Genomic DNA, 13,231 nt, shown 5'->3' with positions numbered 1-13,231 from the left:
CAGCCTTTGACTGAGTGGACTCCATGGATTCTGTTTAGATGATCAACTACTACCACCTCACCACACATCCACATCACACTAGTGACTCACTAACAGAGGACTGACTCACTTCATTTTACACAGGAAACTTCTACGTTTAGTTAGTGGATTTTGGTTCTTCTTCCTTTTCTTCTTCTTGTGCTTCTTCTTCATCTTCTTCCTCATTTTCTTCTTCATTTTTCTTTATTTTCTTTGTCTTCTTCTTTTCTTCTTCTTGTTCTTCCTCTTCTTCTTCTTCTTCAATTTTGGCAGCTTTGGCGCTAGCCACTGCAGAGGACGTTTTGACACTACAAGGACGTGGTTTTGGTTTATGGTTTCTTTATCTTCTTCTTCCATTACTTCTTCTTCTCCCCTTTATTTGTCTTCTTCTTCTTCTTCCCTTCCTTTGTCTTCTTCCTTTTCTTTTTCTTCTTCTTCTTCTTCCCTTTCTTCTTTGTCTTCTTTCTCCTTTCTTCTTCTTCATTTTCTTTATTTTCTTTGTCTTCTTCATCTTCTTTTCTTCTTCCTTTTCTTTTTCTTCTTCAATTTTAGCAGCTTTGACGCTAGCCACTGCAGAGGATGTTTTGACGCTACAAAGACGTGGTTTTGGTTTATGGCAGACCTAAAACGAACAACTACATTAGATGACACTTGGTTTAAGCCTGATACCGATACAATCGTTTAAAAAAAAAAAAAAAAAAAAGGCCTGGATTGGCCCTGATGCCAATCTCTGGACATCTCTAGTAAAAACCTTCCAGCAAATGTTGGATCTACCCCATGAACTCATCCCACCTGGCCTTGGGGGCATCCTCCACCTCCCCACGATCTCTTTGCCTCATCTTCTGAGGTGGAAACTCATTTCAGCCTCAGTGGCATCTCAGATTTTACACCCCTGCTGATAGTTTTGCTTTATTACCACATCAAATTCAACCAGATGAATTTAATAATTAGAGGAAATGCTTACAAGTGATGCAGAGTTTCTCTCTCTCTGTTCGTCCAGCCGCTAAGAGCCCCTGCTCCCCGACGGAGAGGAGGGTGAGTCGCAGCACTCAGTCCTACAGCTCCTTCACCATCACCCCCTTCACCACCAGCAAGGAGAACCTCCCCGTCCTCAACACACGCATCATCTGCCCTGGTAACCACACACACACACACACACACACACACACACACACACACACACACACACCAGACTAATCACACAGCAGCTGCAAGGTTATTGAGACGTTGCATGACAGATGTGTGTGTGTGTGTGTGTGTGTGCAGGCCTGCGGGCGGGTCTGGCCGCCTCCATCGCCGGCAGCTCCATCATCAGTAAGATGCTGCTGGCTAACATCGACCCGTTCGGCGCCACGCCCTTCATCGACCCCGACCTCGACTCGCTGTAAGAGCCGGCTCTTTTACGTTGCTGTTTGTCTCGTGTTTTGTTTTTGTTTTTTTGTTCCTACTCGATGCTGACATCTTTTCTTTTTCCTCCCTCCGACCAGAGAGGGCTACATGGAGAAGTGCGTCATGAACAACTACTTCGGCATCGGCCTGGACGCCAAGATCTCGCTGGAGTTCAACAACAAGCGAGAGGAGCATCCGGAGAAGTGCAGGTCGGTCTCCCCCCCTGAAAACGTTTTGTGGTTTTAGCCTTTCAGCCTCGCCGATCCGTCTCTGATCCGTCTTCTTTGCTCAGGAGTCGTACCAAGAACATGATGTGGTACGGCGTTTTGGGCACAAAGGAGCTTCTGCAGAGAACCTACAAGAACCTGGAGCAGAAGGTCCAGCTGGAGGTGAGACGGGAAAAAACAGATAAACAGCGGGAATTAGAAAAATGTGACAGCTGTTGATGTGACTCCCTCCCTCTGGGCTCCCTAAATGTTGTTAGAGCTCAAGTGTTGTAGATGAAGAAGGTGAGTCATGACTCTGCAGCTGCTCGGCCTCAGATTGACTCAGGATTTGGACTGAAATCATTTTACTCCTGCCAGAAAAAAAAATTAACACCGAAGCGAAGATGGACTGAACTATTTGTGACGTCTCCATCTTGGCAGTGTCTGACTCCACCTAGCTCCCAAAAAAGGGCTTCTTCTTCTTCTTCTTTGTGTCTCTTCTTCTTCTTCTTCTTCCTTTGCTTCCTCTTTGCATTTCTTCTTCTTCTTCCTCCTCCTTTTCTTCTTTGTATCTCTTCTTCTTCTTTTACTTCTTCATATCTCTTCTCCTTCTTCTTCCTTTGCTTCTTCTTCATATTTCTTCTTCTACTGCTTCTTCTTCCCCCTTTTCATGGTCTTCTTCTGTGTCTTCTTCTTTGTATCTTTCCGTCTTCCTCTTCTTCTTCTTCCTTTTCTTCTTCTTCATCTTCTTCATCATATTCTTGTTCTTCTTCGTCTTCTTCCTTTTCTTCTTCTTCTTTCTCTTCTTCTTCTTCTTCGTCTTCTTCCTCCTCTTCTTCGTCTTCTTCCACCTAGCTCCTGGCTAGCTCAAAAACATGGCCTTCAGATGGAACTGAGGCCATTGGACACCCACCTGTAACTCTGTTATTATGCATAATTGTAGCGTTCTATAAACGTTCTCCCCATCCATTTTTCAAAAATGAAGAAAGTAGCTACAGAGACAAAGTTTTTTTCAGTATCAGTCTGTAAACCTGTTTATTTCCGCTGTAAAGTTGAATTTTTTTTTTTATTACTGTGAACTGTCCTGAAATGCAAAATCTAACAGACCTCATCTCTGACCGTTACCTGTCCACCTGAGCTCTTGCGTTTCTTTATCTTCCCCAGTGCGACGGCCAGTACATCCCCCTGCCCAGCCTTCAGGGCATCGCCGTGTTAAACATTCCCAGCTACGCCGGCGGGACCAACTTCTGGGGCGGCACCAAGGAGGATGACGTGAGTAGTGCTCGAAATCTAAGAGGACTCCTGGATGTTTCTGGTTTCGTCTTGGGCAGTTTGCTGATCTCTGCCAGCAAACAACATTATGACTCATAATGGTCATAATGTTGTGGCTGTTGTTTGCTGCTCATATATTTCCTCATTGTGTTTTCCAGATCTTCTGTGCTCCGTCATTTGACGATAAGATCCTGGAGGTGGTGGCTGTGTTTGGCAGCATGCAGATGGCCGTGTCCAGAGTCATCAAGCTGCAACACCACCGCATAGCTCAGGTGAGACGACTCGCTACGAACGACGCGAGGCATGAAAGTCCTCCATCGGGTGATAAATGAACATCTAACCTGAGCCTGTGTTTGAATCAGTGTCGGACGGTGAAGATTACCATCCTGGGCGATGAGGGCGTTCCCATTCAGGTGGACGGAGAGGCCTGGATCCAGCCGCCGGGAGTGATCAAGATCCAGCATAAGAACAGGGCACAGATGCTCACCAGAGACCGGGTGAGTGCAGGGAGAAAGGGGGGAGGGGAGGAGGGGCTTTATGTGGTGCATTTCTCTAATCTCTGAATTCTCCTGCAGGCGTTTGAAAACACGCTCAAGTCATGGGAGGACAAGCTGAAGTACGATAAGCCTCCTCTGCGGCCTCACCTCTACCCTCAGCAGTCTGTCGACCTGGCCACGGAGGAGGAGGCCGCCCTGGTGCAGATGTGCGCGCGAGCTGCAGAGGAGCTCATTACAAGGTGAATATGAAACACCAGTCCCCCCTCTGCACGTCCACAGATTCTTTTTTTTCTTTATTTATACCTCCATTATGAACCACTAACTCCTCCGCTCTGTCTCATCACAGGATATGTGAGGCGGCGAAGACCAACGGGCTGTTAGAGCAGGAGCTGGCTCACGCTGTGAACGCCGCGTCCCACGCCATCAACAAAACGCACCCCAAGTTCCCAGAGGTTAGCAAACAAAATCACAGGACATGCAGGTTTGTTCCTTAAAAGCTGCAGCTTCAGCTTGAAGCTCACAAAAAAAGGATGAGTCTTTGGCCACTGGGGGTCACTAGAATCAAGTTGAACATGTTGCACAGGAGGTTCGTCTGAAGCTGAGGTTTAAGGAAGGTCTAATGAAGTTGGGACAATGCGTAAAGCATAAATAAAAACAGAATACCTTGCTTTTTTAATCTATGTTTAACTAAATGCACATTAAATACATTAATTAAGTATTCAAACTGATTCTTTTGCAAATATTCACTCATTTTGAATTTGACGTCTGCAACGAAAGCAGAGGAATGCTCAAAAAAGTCGAATAAAAGCCCTTTTAAAGAGAAAGGAACTTACATATAGTGAAAAAGTAAATGTATTTTTATTATTAAATTAAGAAAAGAAAATTAAATGAGTAGTTACACTTTTAACGTTTGCACACACGGCCTGAGATTTAGCTCATTTTGATGCTCACGTTGTTTCATCTCATGCTCTATAAAAAAGATTTGATGTCTGACTTTGACTATTTCCTCCAGAGCCTGACGAGGAACACAGCCATCGAGGTGGCCAGCACCGTCAAGGCGCTCTACAACGAGACCGAGTCTCTGCTGCTGGGACGAGTCTCTCTGGTGAGTTCGAGGCCCTTTACAAACCCGGTTATTTTAGTGATCTGATCTCTAGTGACGCATAACTCTGTGATCGGATCCCAAGAAGCGTTCGCCGACCCTTGAAAAAAAAAAAGTGTGACCAAAGTCTCTTCAGGTTTCAAGATGCGTTAAGACGACCTCTTTGTCTTCTGTCTCTCACAGCAGCTGGATCCGCCGGAGGAGGAGCTGCTTTCCGGTGCTCTGCAGAGCGTGGAGCTGGAGCTGGCCAAACTGGGAGAGATCCCCTGGCTCTACCACATACTGCAGCCCAACGATGAGGAGGTAAGCAGCAAACACGGTCACACGATGCTTCTGTAAACTAGATCACTTTAGCAGCTTCTATCTCAAGTCTTTACGCATATACGGCGGTGTGGAAACATAAGGGAACTCTTTGGAATCATCTAGTTTAAACTGGATCTGGATCCAAGTTATAAGATGCACTTCTTGTCCATCGTTTAGAAGTGGTCAGTGTAGGCTGGATAAAATATGAAACCCTGAGGCATCGACAAAAGCGAACTAGAGTTTAAAATGCTACTGGTATTAAAAAAGAAATGCTTCTGATAATGCTTAAAATGTGGACTCTGGTATCAGCGAGTCCTCCAGTCCATGCACCAGTTCAATATCAAGTTTGACAAGTATAGAGTATGGCTCTGACTAATTGGCTGCAGAAACTTTGGAAACATCATATGAACAACACAAAAAAACTCCATAAAGACAATCAGTGTTGTCAACCGTGTCTTTCGTGGGTCATTAACGGATCTTTTGAAGCCATGGCACAGTTTGCCAGGTCACAAAAGTGCCATCCCCTAACTTTGTGAGACGTTGTTTTCTTTTAAACACCCTAGTATCAGATCAGTACCCGGTATCGGCCGATACACACAGTTCGGGAAAGTTATCTGGGAGAAAGAAATTAAATCAGAACTTCTCTGGACTCACACATTTTGCAAGTTTGGAATTTGCGAGAATCATGCAAAAAGAGATCAAGAGTGGTTGATTTATGAAACTGGGAGAGTTCAGACGTTCATCAGTCCACGAGTAGATGAAGTAGAAATGGAGAGGGTTTTAGCTGTGTGCTCTTCTCAAAAGATCTTTCCCAGCTGAGATGACTCCAAAGAGCACGGTGCAAAATGTTTACTGAGGTAAAGAAACAACATCCAGAGTAACATCTGCAGACTTGAAGGAATCCATGAAGCTGGTTAACATCTCAGCTCCACTGAGTCCACTGAAGAGACACCACTGCTGCCAGACGTTTGCACCTTTACACTCCATAATCATTGCAGAGGAAATGCTTCGTATAGTAGAGAAAACATTAAGACGAGGTGTTCAGAAATGAACGTGCAGCAGTGTGCATGGTGTAAAAATGGGCAATGTGGAAGCACTGGGGCATTGGTGGGACTGGATTGTTCCCCTAGCTTCACCTGGAATCGGTTCTTATCAGGATATGAGTCTGGTAACGCACCATTTTCAGCTGATTCAGAGAATAAAATACCTCTGCATGCAACTGGATGGTCCTTCAACCAAACAAATTCAATTCCACCGTGCTAAGATGACTTGATGATCTTCAACTTTCCCCATTACCCCACAAAGGTCAAAGTTTCTTCTAGTCTCACGTCAGGTTTGTTGTCCTGCTGAAACTGCATGATGTAGAAGGACAACAACCCTAGAAACCAAATCTGAAACTGATCAGCTTAGTAGAGATGCTTCTTTCATAACGTATTTCCCAAAACTGTGGCTGAGCTGAAGCAGGTTCCTGAGCAGGAACACTTAGAAATACCTCCTACACCTGCAGGAAACTCTAGTTTGAAGTTACTGCTGCAAAAAGAAGTTGAACCTGTAATTAGGTTTTCCACCAGGACCATTCATGTTTAATGACTGTGAGTTGTGTTTATCTACCGGCCAATTCCAAAGAGTTCCCTCACACATCTTCCTGCTTCTGTACTGTATGTCTTTAGCGTAGCATGGCTCCAGGTAACGCGAGAGTTGAGTAGCTAAATGAAAGGCTATAGGTTGACTGTGCTTATGTACCAGGACCACTCTCTGGGTTACGGCAAGAGGAACAGTCGCAGCAGCATGTTCCGCATAGTGCCCAAGTTCAAGAAGGAGAAGGCCGCCAAGAAGACGAGTCCTCAGTCAGGTAGGGCCGGGCCTCCTCCCCCTCCTCCTCCTCCTCCTCCGCCCGCTGGGACGGAGCAGCCTGAACACTGCACCAGATCTCACTCACACCACATAACAGCTATAGCACTGAACAAAGCTCGTCATAGCAGAGCACACGGAGCTTAAAGGTGCTGCTGCGCCGTCACCGTCTGGTAGAAACACTGAGAGTGGGTGTGTGTTTGAGGTGTTACATCCCACGGTGTGTCCATAACCATCACGCCCCACCCACCCCCGCCCCTTTCCTCTCATGCTCTCATCCAGCAGGAGGCGCAAAGGTGCAGGAACAAGTCTGTGACGCCGGGGGAACGTTTAGCGTGAACACAGGAAGTCAGACTTCTAAACTCTAATCAGATGGTTCTGGGTTCTAATGAGAACATGTTGTGGTGGGGGTCCGGGTTGGTTCCTGGTTGTATTTCCTGCAGACTGCACAGCCTTCCTACTTTCCCTCTGTGTCTGACAATCGATGATGTGCATGCACCCCCTCACCCCCTCCCACCGGCCTTCCCCTAACGCCAGCGGCCTCACCGCCTCGTTCCTGACCCGACCTTTGCCCTCTGACGTACCCCTTCTTCCCCCGCCCCAGCTGCCGCCATCGCCACCGCTCCTTCCTCCTCCTTCCTTCCTTCCTTCCTCTTCATCTTTACCCCCCCCGCCCGATGATTCACCGCATCTCGTGCTCATGTGCGTTTGGGTTTCTGTGTGTTGCGTGCTGGTGGAACATTCAGTGTGAGAGTGCAAACCTGTGAGCCTCTCTCTGCTCTACTCTGTGTGTGTCGGCGGTGGGGGCCTGTAGTGGAGAGATGGGGCACAGAGGAGGTGGGCGTCTGGCTGGAACAGCTGAGTCTGGGGGAGTACAGAGACACCTTCACCCGGCACGACATCCGAGGTTCGGAGCTGCTGCACCTGGAGAGGAGGGACCTGAAGGTACGTGAGCCCCCCCTCCCCAGCCCCCCCTCCCCAACCTCCCTCCGACCCACAATCAGCTCTCTCTCTCTCTTTCCTCCCCGTGTGCTGTACCTCTTTTCTCTAACCACCTCTGCTCTGCATTGCTCTGCTTGGCTTCGACCGCTGCTTGGTGAAAAAGGACCGGCTGTAACCCACTAACGCTGTGTATCTGCTGAAAGGGGGGGGGGGGGGGGGGGTGACTTGCTGGGAGTGGACAGGTCAGAATCTGAATCTGATTTTTAGTGGGACGTCCGCAAAGTAATGGAAAGAAAACAAACATCCCTCCTTGTGGGAGTTGTGGGGTACTAGTTAGAGAAGCAGCTTTGGGACTGAAGGGTCACAGGTTTGCATCCTCCCGTATCCAAGACGGCGCCTTGACCAAGCACCTAACCCCCAAACTGCTCCCAGAGAGAAAGAACTTCCCCACGAGGGATCGATAAAAGGGAAAATTATGACTTATTATTAAATTATTGTAGGAAAATAATGCACATGTGGCATTACCGACACATCTGAGGTGACTGAACGTCTCTGGTTTTCTGTTTTATAGAGTTATGTTCATAATAAACAGTTTAGATTAGATTAATTAATTAATTAGATTAGATTAGATTTCAGATTAAATTTCCAGTGTGACGACAGCCTTGAAGATCACGAAGTCCAGGATCCTACTGTCAGAATCAGACCCGTTGCTCAGTATCTGTGGTTTCAAACCTAATACCAATATATAAATAATAATAATAATAATCAGAATAAAACTGCATCATGAAACCAGCTCAATCAGAACAGACTGATCAGATAAACTCTTGATGTTGCTGATTATTGGAATAAACCCATTCTCTCTGAGCATGTCTCCACGTGGGGTAGTTGAAGTGTTTGAAAAGATGAACCAAGCTGGAGTCCGTGTGGACAGCAACGTTGGAGCGTGGAGACATCTTGGTTCATCTTCTAAGATTCTAACATTTAGCAAAAAATATACAATATATAAGAGTATAAAATATATAATGGACATGGGATACATTGTGTAAAATATATAAAGAGTTGTATACAAATATAGAGAGGTAAGTATATGAAGAATGTGTGTATAAATATACATCAGTTCTGTGTAAAATGACATTATAATCTGCTCAGCTGTTGTTGTGATGTTCCAGTCTGGACCAAAGAGTTCAACCAACCAACCTCCAGATGGACGTCGATGTTCTTAGAGCCACATGGCTATTAAAAAAATATCCATTCAAGATGCTGAGGATAGTTTTATGTCTCATTATGCACACAACATAGACTGGAGTACAAATGGATGACACGTTATTTACCCGGGGATACTGGCGGCGCCATCTTGTTTGGAGTTTGGAGCCTGAGTCTGAGCAGTACAGTCCGAGACATCGACTGTATATAAAGATGGACGCCATGACAGCTCCTCTAAAGTGAAGCCAAAGCAAGTAGAGCTCCCCCTGGTGGCTGGCTGCAGTATAGGTCATAAGCTCCACCTCCTCCATGTCAGTGGGTGGGACTTGGGCCAAACTAAAACACCAAAATCAAATAATATTTTTTTTTCAAGGATGGTTTTTGTCATTTCAAGTAGTTAATATAATATTGATGCATGTTCAAGTGTAAATTTTTCTAAGAAGTTTTAGTTATTTGATGTTATAGAAACAAGATGTGACATTGTGATGATTACATCATGATGAGTTACAGTTGCCATTGACGACCGTTCCGTGAAGCTGTCCCCTAAGGGGCGTGGAATAGGAAAAATAATTTAAAAATAAAGCCAAAGCAAGTAGAGCTCCCTCTGGTGGCTGGCTGCAGTATAGGTCATAAGCTCCACCCCTTCCATGTTAGTGGATTTTGTAGTTAATATAATGATGATGCATTCAAGTGTCAGTTTTTCTAAGAAGCTTCGTTTCAGTTAGTTATTTGATGCTCTAGAAACAGGATGTGACAGCTCCGTGAGAGTTGTAAAAAAACAAATTTAATAATAAGTCCAGTGTATAATCCAACATTTCCTTGTAACTGGTGGAGGTAGAGCAGAGCGTAGTATTAATTAAATGAAAACGTGAGTGAGTCTGGAGGAAGTGTGGGCGGGGCATCAATATCACGGCTCCACGTGGCTCCACCCTCAGACCGTACTGATCAGACTCTGGCTCCAAGATGGCGCCGCCAGTATCCCCGGGAAAATAGCTTCAATTTGGCCAATGAAAGGAAGTGAGAACGTATTGTCCATATTTATATACAGTCTATGCTCCAAATTCATCCATATCCTCGGGAGAAACTAGCAACCAGTCCGTGTGATTAGATCGTAACAAGTTTGATTGAAAAATTGCAGTTAATGTCTTCTATATAATTATATAATCTTTATATAATCTTTGGTTTGGTTTTAATGTGTTTTTTTTAATGTGTCTTTTTTCGTCCATTCTCAGGATCTGGGGATATCGAAAGTGGGTCATATGAAGAGAATTCTCCAGGGAACTAAGGACCTGGCCAAGGCCTCCATGGTTGACCTCTAACTAAAGCCGCCTGAGACGGGAGGGGGGACACGAATCATTCCCCTTCCATCAGTGGAATCGTTTGAGAGCACCGGCCCGGCAGCGAGCAGGAGGTCGAAAGTTGACGGAGGAGAGCCGGACGTTTGCCTCTCTTCTCTTCTGTCTGAGGAAGGAACTCTGTGATGTTGTGAACAAGATACATTTACGTGTTTGTTCGTGCCAAAAAAAAAAAAAAAAAAGAAAAGGAAGAAAGCGGCGGTGGAGAAAGCTGACGGGAGCTCAGAAAGGAAGTCACGGATCCTCGTTTAAAACAAAACAACAAACAGAAATAAAAAGCCATTCTCTAAGTTAATAACCACTCATAGCGCATCGTCAGGTATGCAACCAACCAACAGTGCTGACAAACCAGTAGCAGAACCAGGACTTCCATGACGGAGCGCGGGCCTTCGGTCTCAGCTCGGCCCGCCTCACGTCGCCGAGCTGCAGGTGCATTAGAGCGACCTCCAGGTGGCGTTGTAGCCTGAAAGCAGCGGGATACTGTCGCATGCTGTGCTTGCTCAACTCTTGATAACTGCATGATTAGTGTCTTGATTCTTTCTCTTTTCTTTTCTTTTCTCGTGTGCGCGCGCAAAAATAACACTTGAACAAGTTTTACACAACTTAAGTATTACGATGCCATTCGTTACTACTGAACGCATCCTCTTCTTCTTCTTCTTCTTTTCTTTTTTTTTTGGTTTTCCTTCTGCTAGCTTGTTTGCATGATAATGACGTGTCAAAGGTTTTCCGTCAAAGTGCCATATTATCAGTCGTTTAGCGTTAAAATGAAAAAAAAATAACGTGCGGTAGACGCCATAAGACGTTTTTTTAATAAAGCCGAGGTGTGACTATGTGGAATCGGTATCCGTGAGTTGACGCGTTCTCTGTGGATGTGAACGTCAGTACCAAAGTGAATGTCTAAGAAAACATTTATTTAACAGGCCGGTAGGTCTCCGTTTAAGGCGGGAGGAGGAGGAGGAGGAGGAGGCGGCGTAAAGTGTCGGTCAGACGCCAACTACGTTTGTTTTTTTTGTTTTTTTAGGGAATACTTTAAAGGCACTTTTTAATGCTTAACGCGAAAGCAAACCCTCATGTCATGACGTAGAATTAACGGTTCACCTCGACTTTTTAATGGATTTAACGGCAGTATTTAACACTAATAGGCGTTAGGTATCAGTTTGTAATTGAGCAGTTGACCTGCGGCCTGCATAGCGTCGTCCAAGTGCAGCTTCTTTTCTTCAAACTACGAGTGAGATAGAACTTTTACTGGTTAGTTTCTTCTAAGAACGGTGGCATTACAGGGTCTATTTCTACGTGTGATGCTTAGTTTGTATGTGTATATAGATATATGTATCTATATATATATATATATATATATATGCACTGTATATACAGTATACCAGTGTATGCAAACAATGTTTTGTAAGTGTTGTAGTCTAATGCGTTTGTAGATGGCTGACATGGCATGCATTGTCAACAGCTCACACAGGTGATTGTGTGTGTTACACCTTAACGAGTGTGCGCTTTGTTCTGATCTCTTGTACACGATGACGATGCTGTCGTATTCTAATGATGGTGCAATATCTGATCCCTTGTTTTGATACCGTCTCTGAGGCTTTTTTTTTTTTTTTTTTTCGGCCAAGAAAAAAAAATATATGACAAAAACCTTGAAACTTTTCTTTTTTTATATATAAATATATAAATATACTCGAGGTTTGAGGATTTTAAAAGTTAGACGACGAGTAGACAGACTTGCTTTTCTTTTTTAATTTATTTTTTTCTTACGGACTCCAGGTTTCTTCCAGTCGTTCGCTACCTAGTTTGTAGTTTTTTGCTCCTCTGTGCTTCCAAGATGATTCACTGCAGTGGGACCGTGTCGCCGGGTTGGGCGGGCGGGCCGGCGTTTGGCTTTGACGGGCAGATGTGACTGTTTTGACTATTTGTGCACATCCGTTGTGCATCAAAGTTAAGAATTAGTTTAATAAGACTTTTTTTTTTTATTAAATCATGCTGCACAAGCTTCCATTAAAACTAACCTAAGAAGTAGCAGAGTGTGTGATCCAGGGTCTGGGATGTGCAGTCATGTAGTGTCCCTAAAATCCCACCAGGGGGCGACACATCACATCTCTGAGCTCCACATTCCCACAACCTCACACTCAACGGCATCATCTTCATCATCCAGTTGCTTATACTGACAATCAGTTCAGTAGTATTGATTTATAAATTTTCAGAGATTCTGTCCCATTTTCTTGCACCTCTGCCTGCCTGATGGTTTAGTCTCATCTGCCTTTTATTCATTAAACAGACCACCTGGCTTAGTGTTAACTATTTAATGACAGCTGGCCTTTTTTAACTTGCAGCCTTTCTGTTGCTACGTGCTTTAACCGGAGCAGCGTTGTGGAACTGCTCTGCTTTAATCTCCACCACACACGACTTTTTCCGTGTCCGCCGGGGTTCTATTTTGGGGGGAGGGTCCTGTAAACGACGAGCGTTTTTTTGGCTTCAGGCCTTTCCCTTTCGAGGCGGAAGCTGCCACCTTCCTCTCCTGGCTGTGTTTCCCAGTGGTCTGTAAATAATGCTGCAAAACTGCCTGGTTTTCAAAAAACCAACAGAAACCCACTTGAGGATCTGTAAAAAAAAACAAACAAACAAAAAAACATTAACACGTCGTCTTTGACACGGTTCCCGATGTGACGGGAGAAAATAGTCAGTTTCATTTGTTTACATTATGTTTACAATGGCACACTTTTAATTTGTAAGGATATATCTGTAGGTATAGACAATATTTGCATATTTATTGCCTAAGGTTAAAAATGATATGATGTGTATTGTGTTTTCACATTTGGAATATAATGTTACAGTTGTCACCTGTATTACTATCTGGATGATTTTGGTAAAGTAGTTGATCATTTTTATGACTACTAAGTGACTGTTTTCTGTGCCTTTTTATGGTTAGAATGCATGGTTAACTATTTATTACGATTTGGAGTCACTGAGATGTGTATTTTTGTATTCTGAATAAAATTAATGGTTCAGCTTTTGTTGTACATTTTTAAGGTGCCTTAAAACAGGCTACCTGTTCATATCTCTCTTCTTCAATAAAACCAAATACAT

At 44.5% G+C, this 13,231-nt stretch overlaps 1 protein-coding gene across 2 annotated transcripts in view; it reads left to right on the top strand.

Moving 5' to 3' along the window:
- Nucleotides 1-13,231, top strand: part of dgkh (diacylglycerol kinase, eta) — a gene marked incomplete at its 5' end in the record, with an annotated part of 70,709 nt that extends 57,478 nt beyond the window's left edge. For both annotated transcript variants that reach the window (XM_084544389.1, XM_084544390.1), the window contains 13 exons: nucleotides 1,019-1,153; nucleotides 1,285-1,402; nucleotides 1,506-1,616; nucleotides 1,700-1,796; nucleotides 2,778-2,885; nucleotides 3,044-3,157; nucleotides 3,248-3,382; nucleotides 3,461-3,621; nucleotides 3,729-3,834; nucleotides 4,395-4,487; nucleotides 4,668-4,787; nucleotides 6,534-6,639; nucleotides 10,016-13,231. In XM_084544389.1, the coding sequence (XP_084400515.1) occupies nucleotides 1,019-1,153; nucleotides 1,285-1,402; nucleotides 1,506-1,616; nucleotides 1,700-1,796; nucleotides 2,778-2,885; nucleotides 3,044-3,157; nucleotides 3,248-3,382; nucleotides 3,461-3,621; nucleotides 3,729-3,834; nucleotides 4,395-4,487; nucleotides 4,668-4,787; nucleotides 6,534-6,639; nucleotides 10,016-10,068 (1,457 nt within the window). In that variant the 3' untranslated portion in view covers nucleotides 10,069-13,231. The remainder of the gene's footprint in view (nucleotides 1-1,018; nucleotides 1,154-1,284; nucleotides 1,403-1,505; nucleotides 1,617-1,699; nucleotides 1,797-2,777; nucleotides 2,886-3,043; nucleotides 3,158-3,247; nucleotides 3,383-3,460; nucleotides 3,622-3,728; nucleotides 3,835-4,394; nucleotides 4,488-4,667; nucleotides 4,788-6,533; nucleotides 6,640-10,015) is intronic.

The sequence above is a fragment of the Chelon labrosus genome (genome assembly GCF_963514085.1).
Source record: "Chelon labrosus genome assembly, chromosome: 5".
NCBI classification, from domain to species: domain Eukaryota; kingdom Metazoa; phylum Chordata; class Actinopteri; order Mugiliformes; family Mugilidae; genus Chelon; species Chelon labrosus.
The sequence above is the reverse complement of the archived record's forward strand: the minus strand, read 5'-3'. Positions and strand labels throughout refer to the sequence as shown.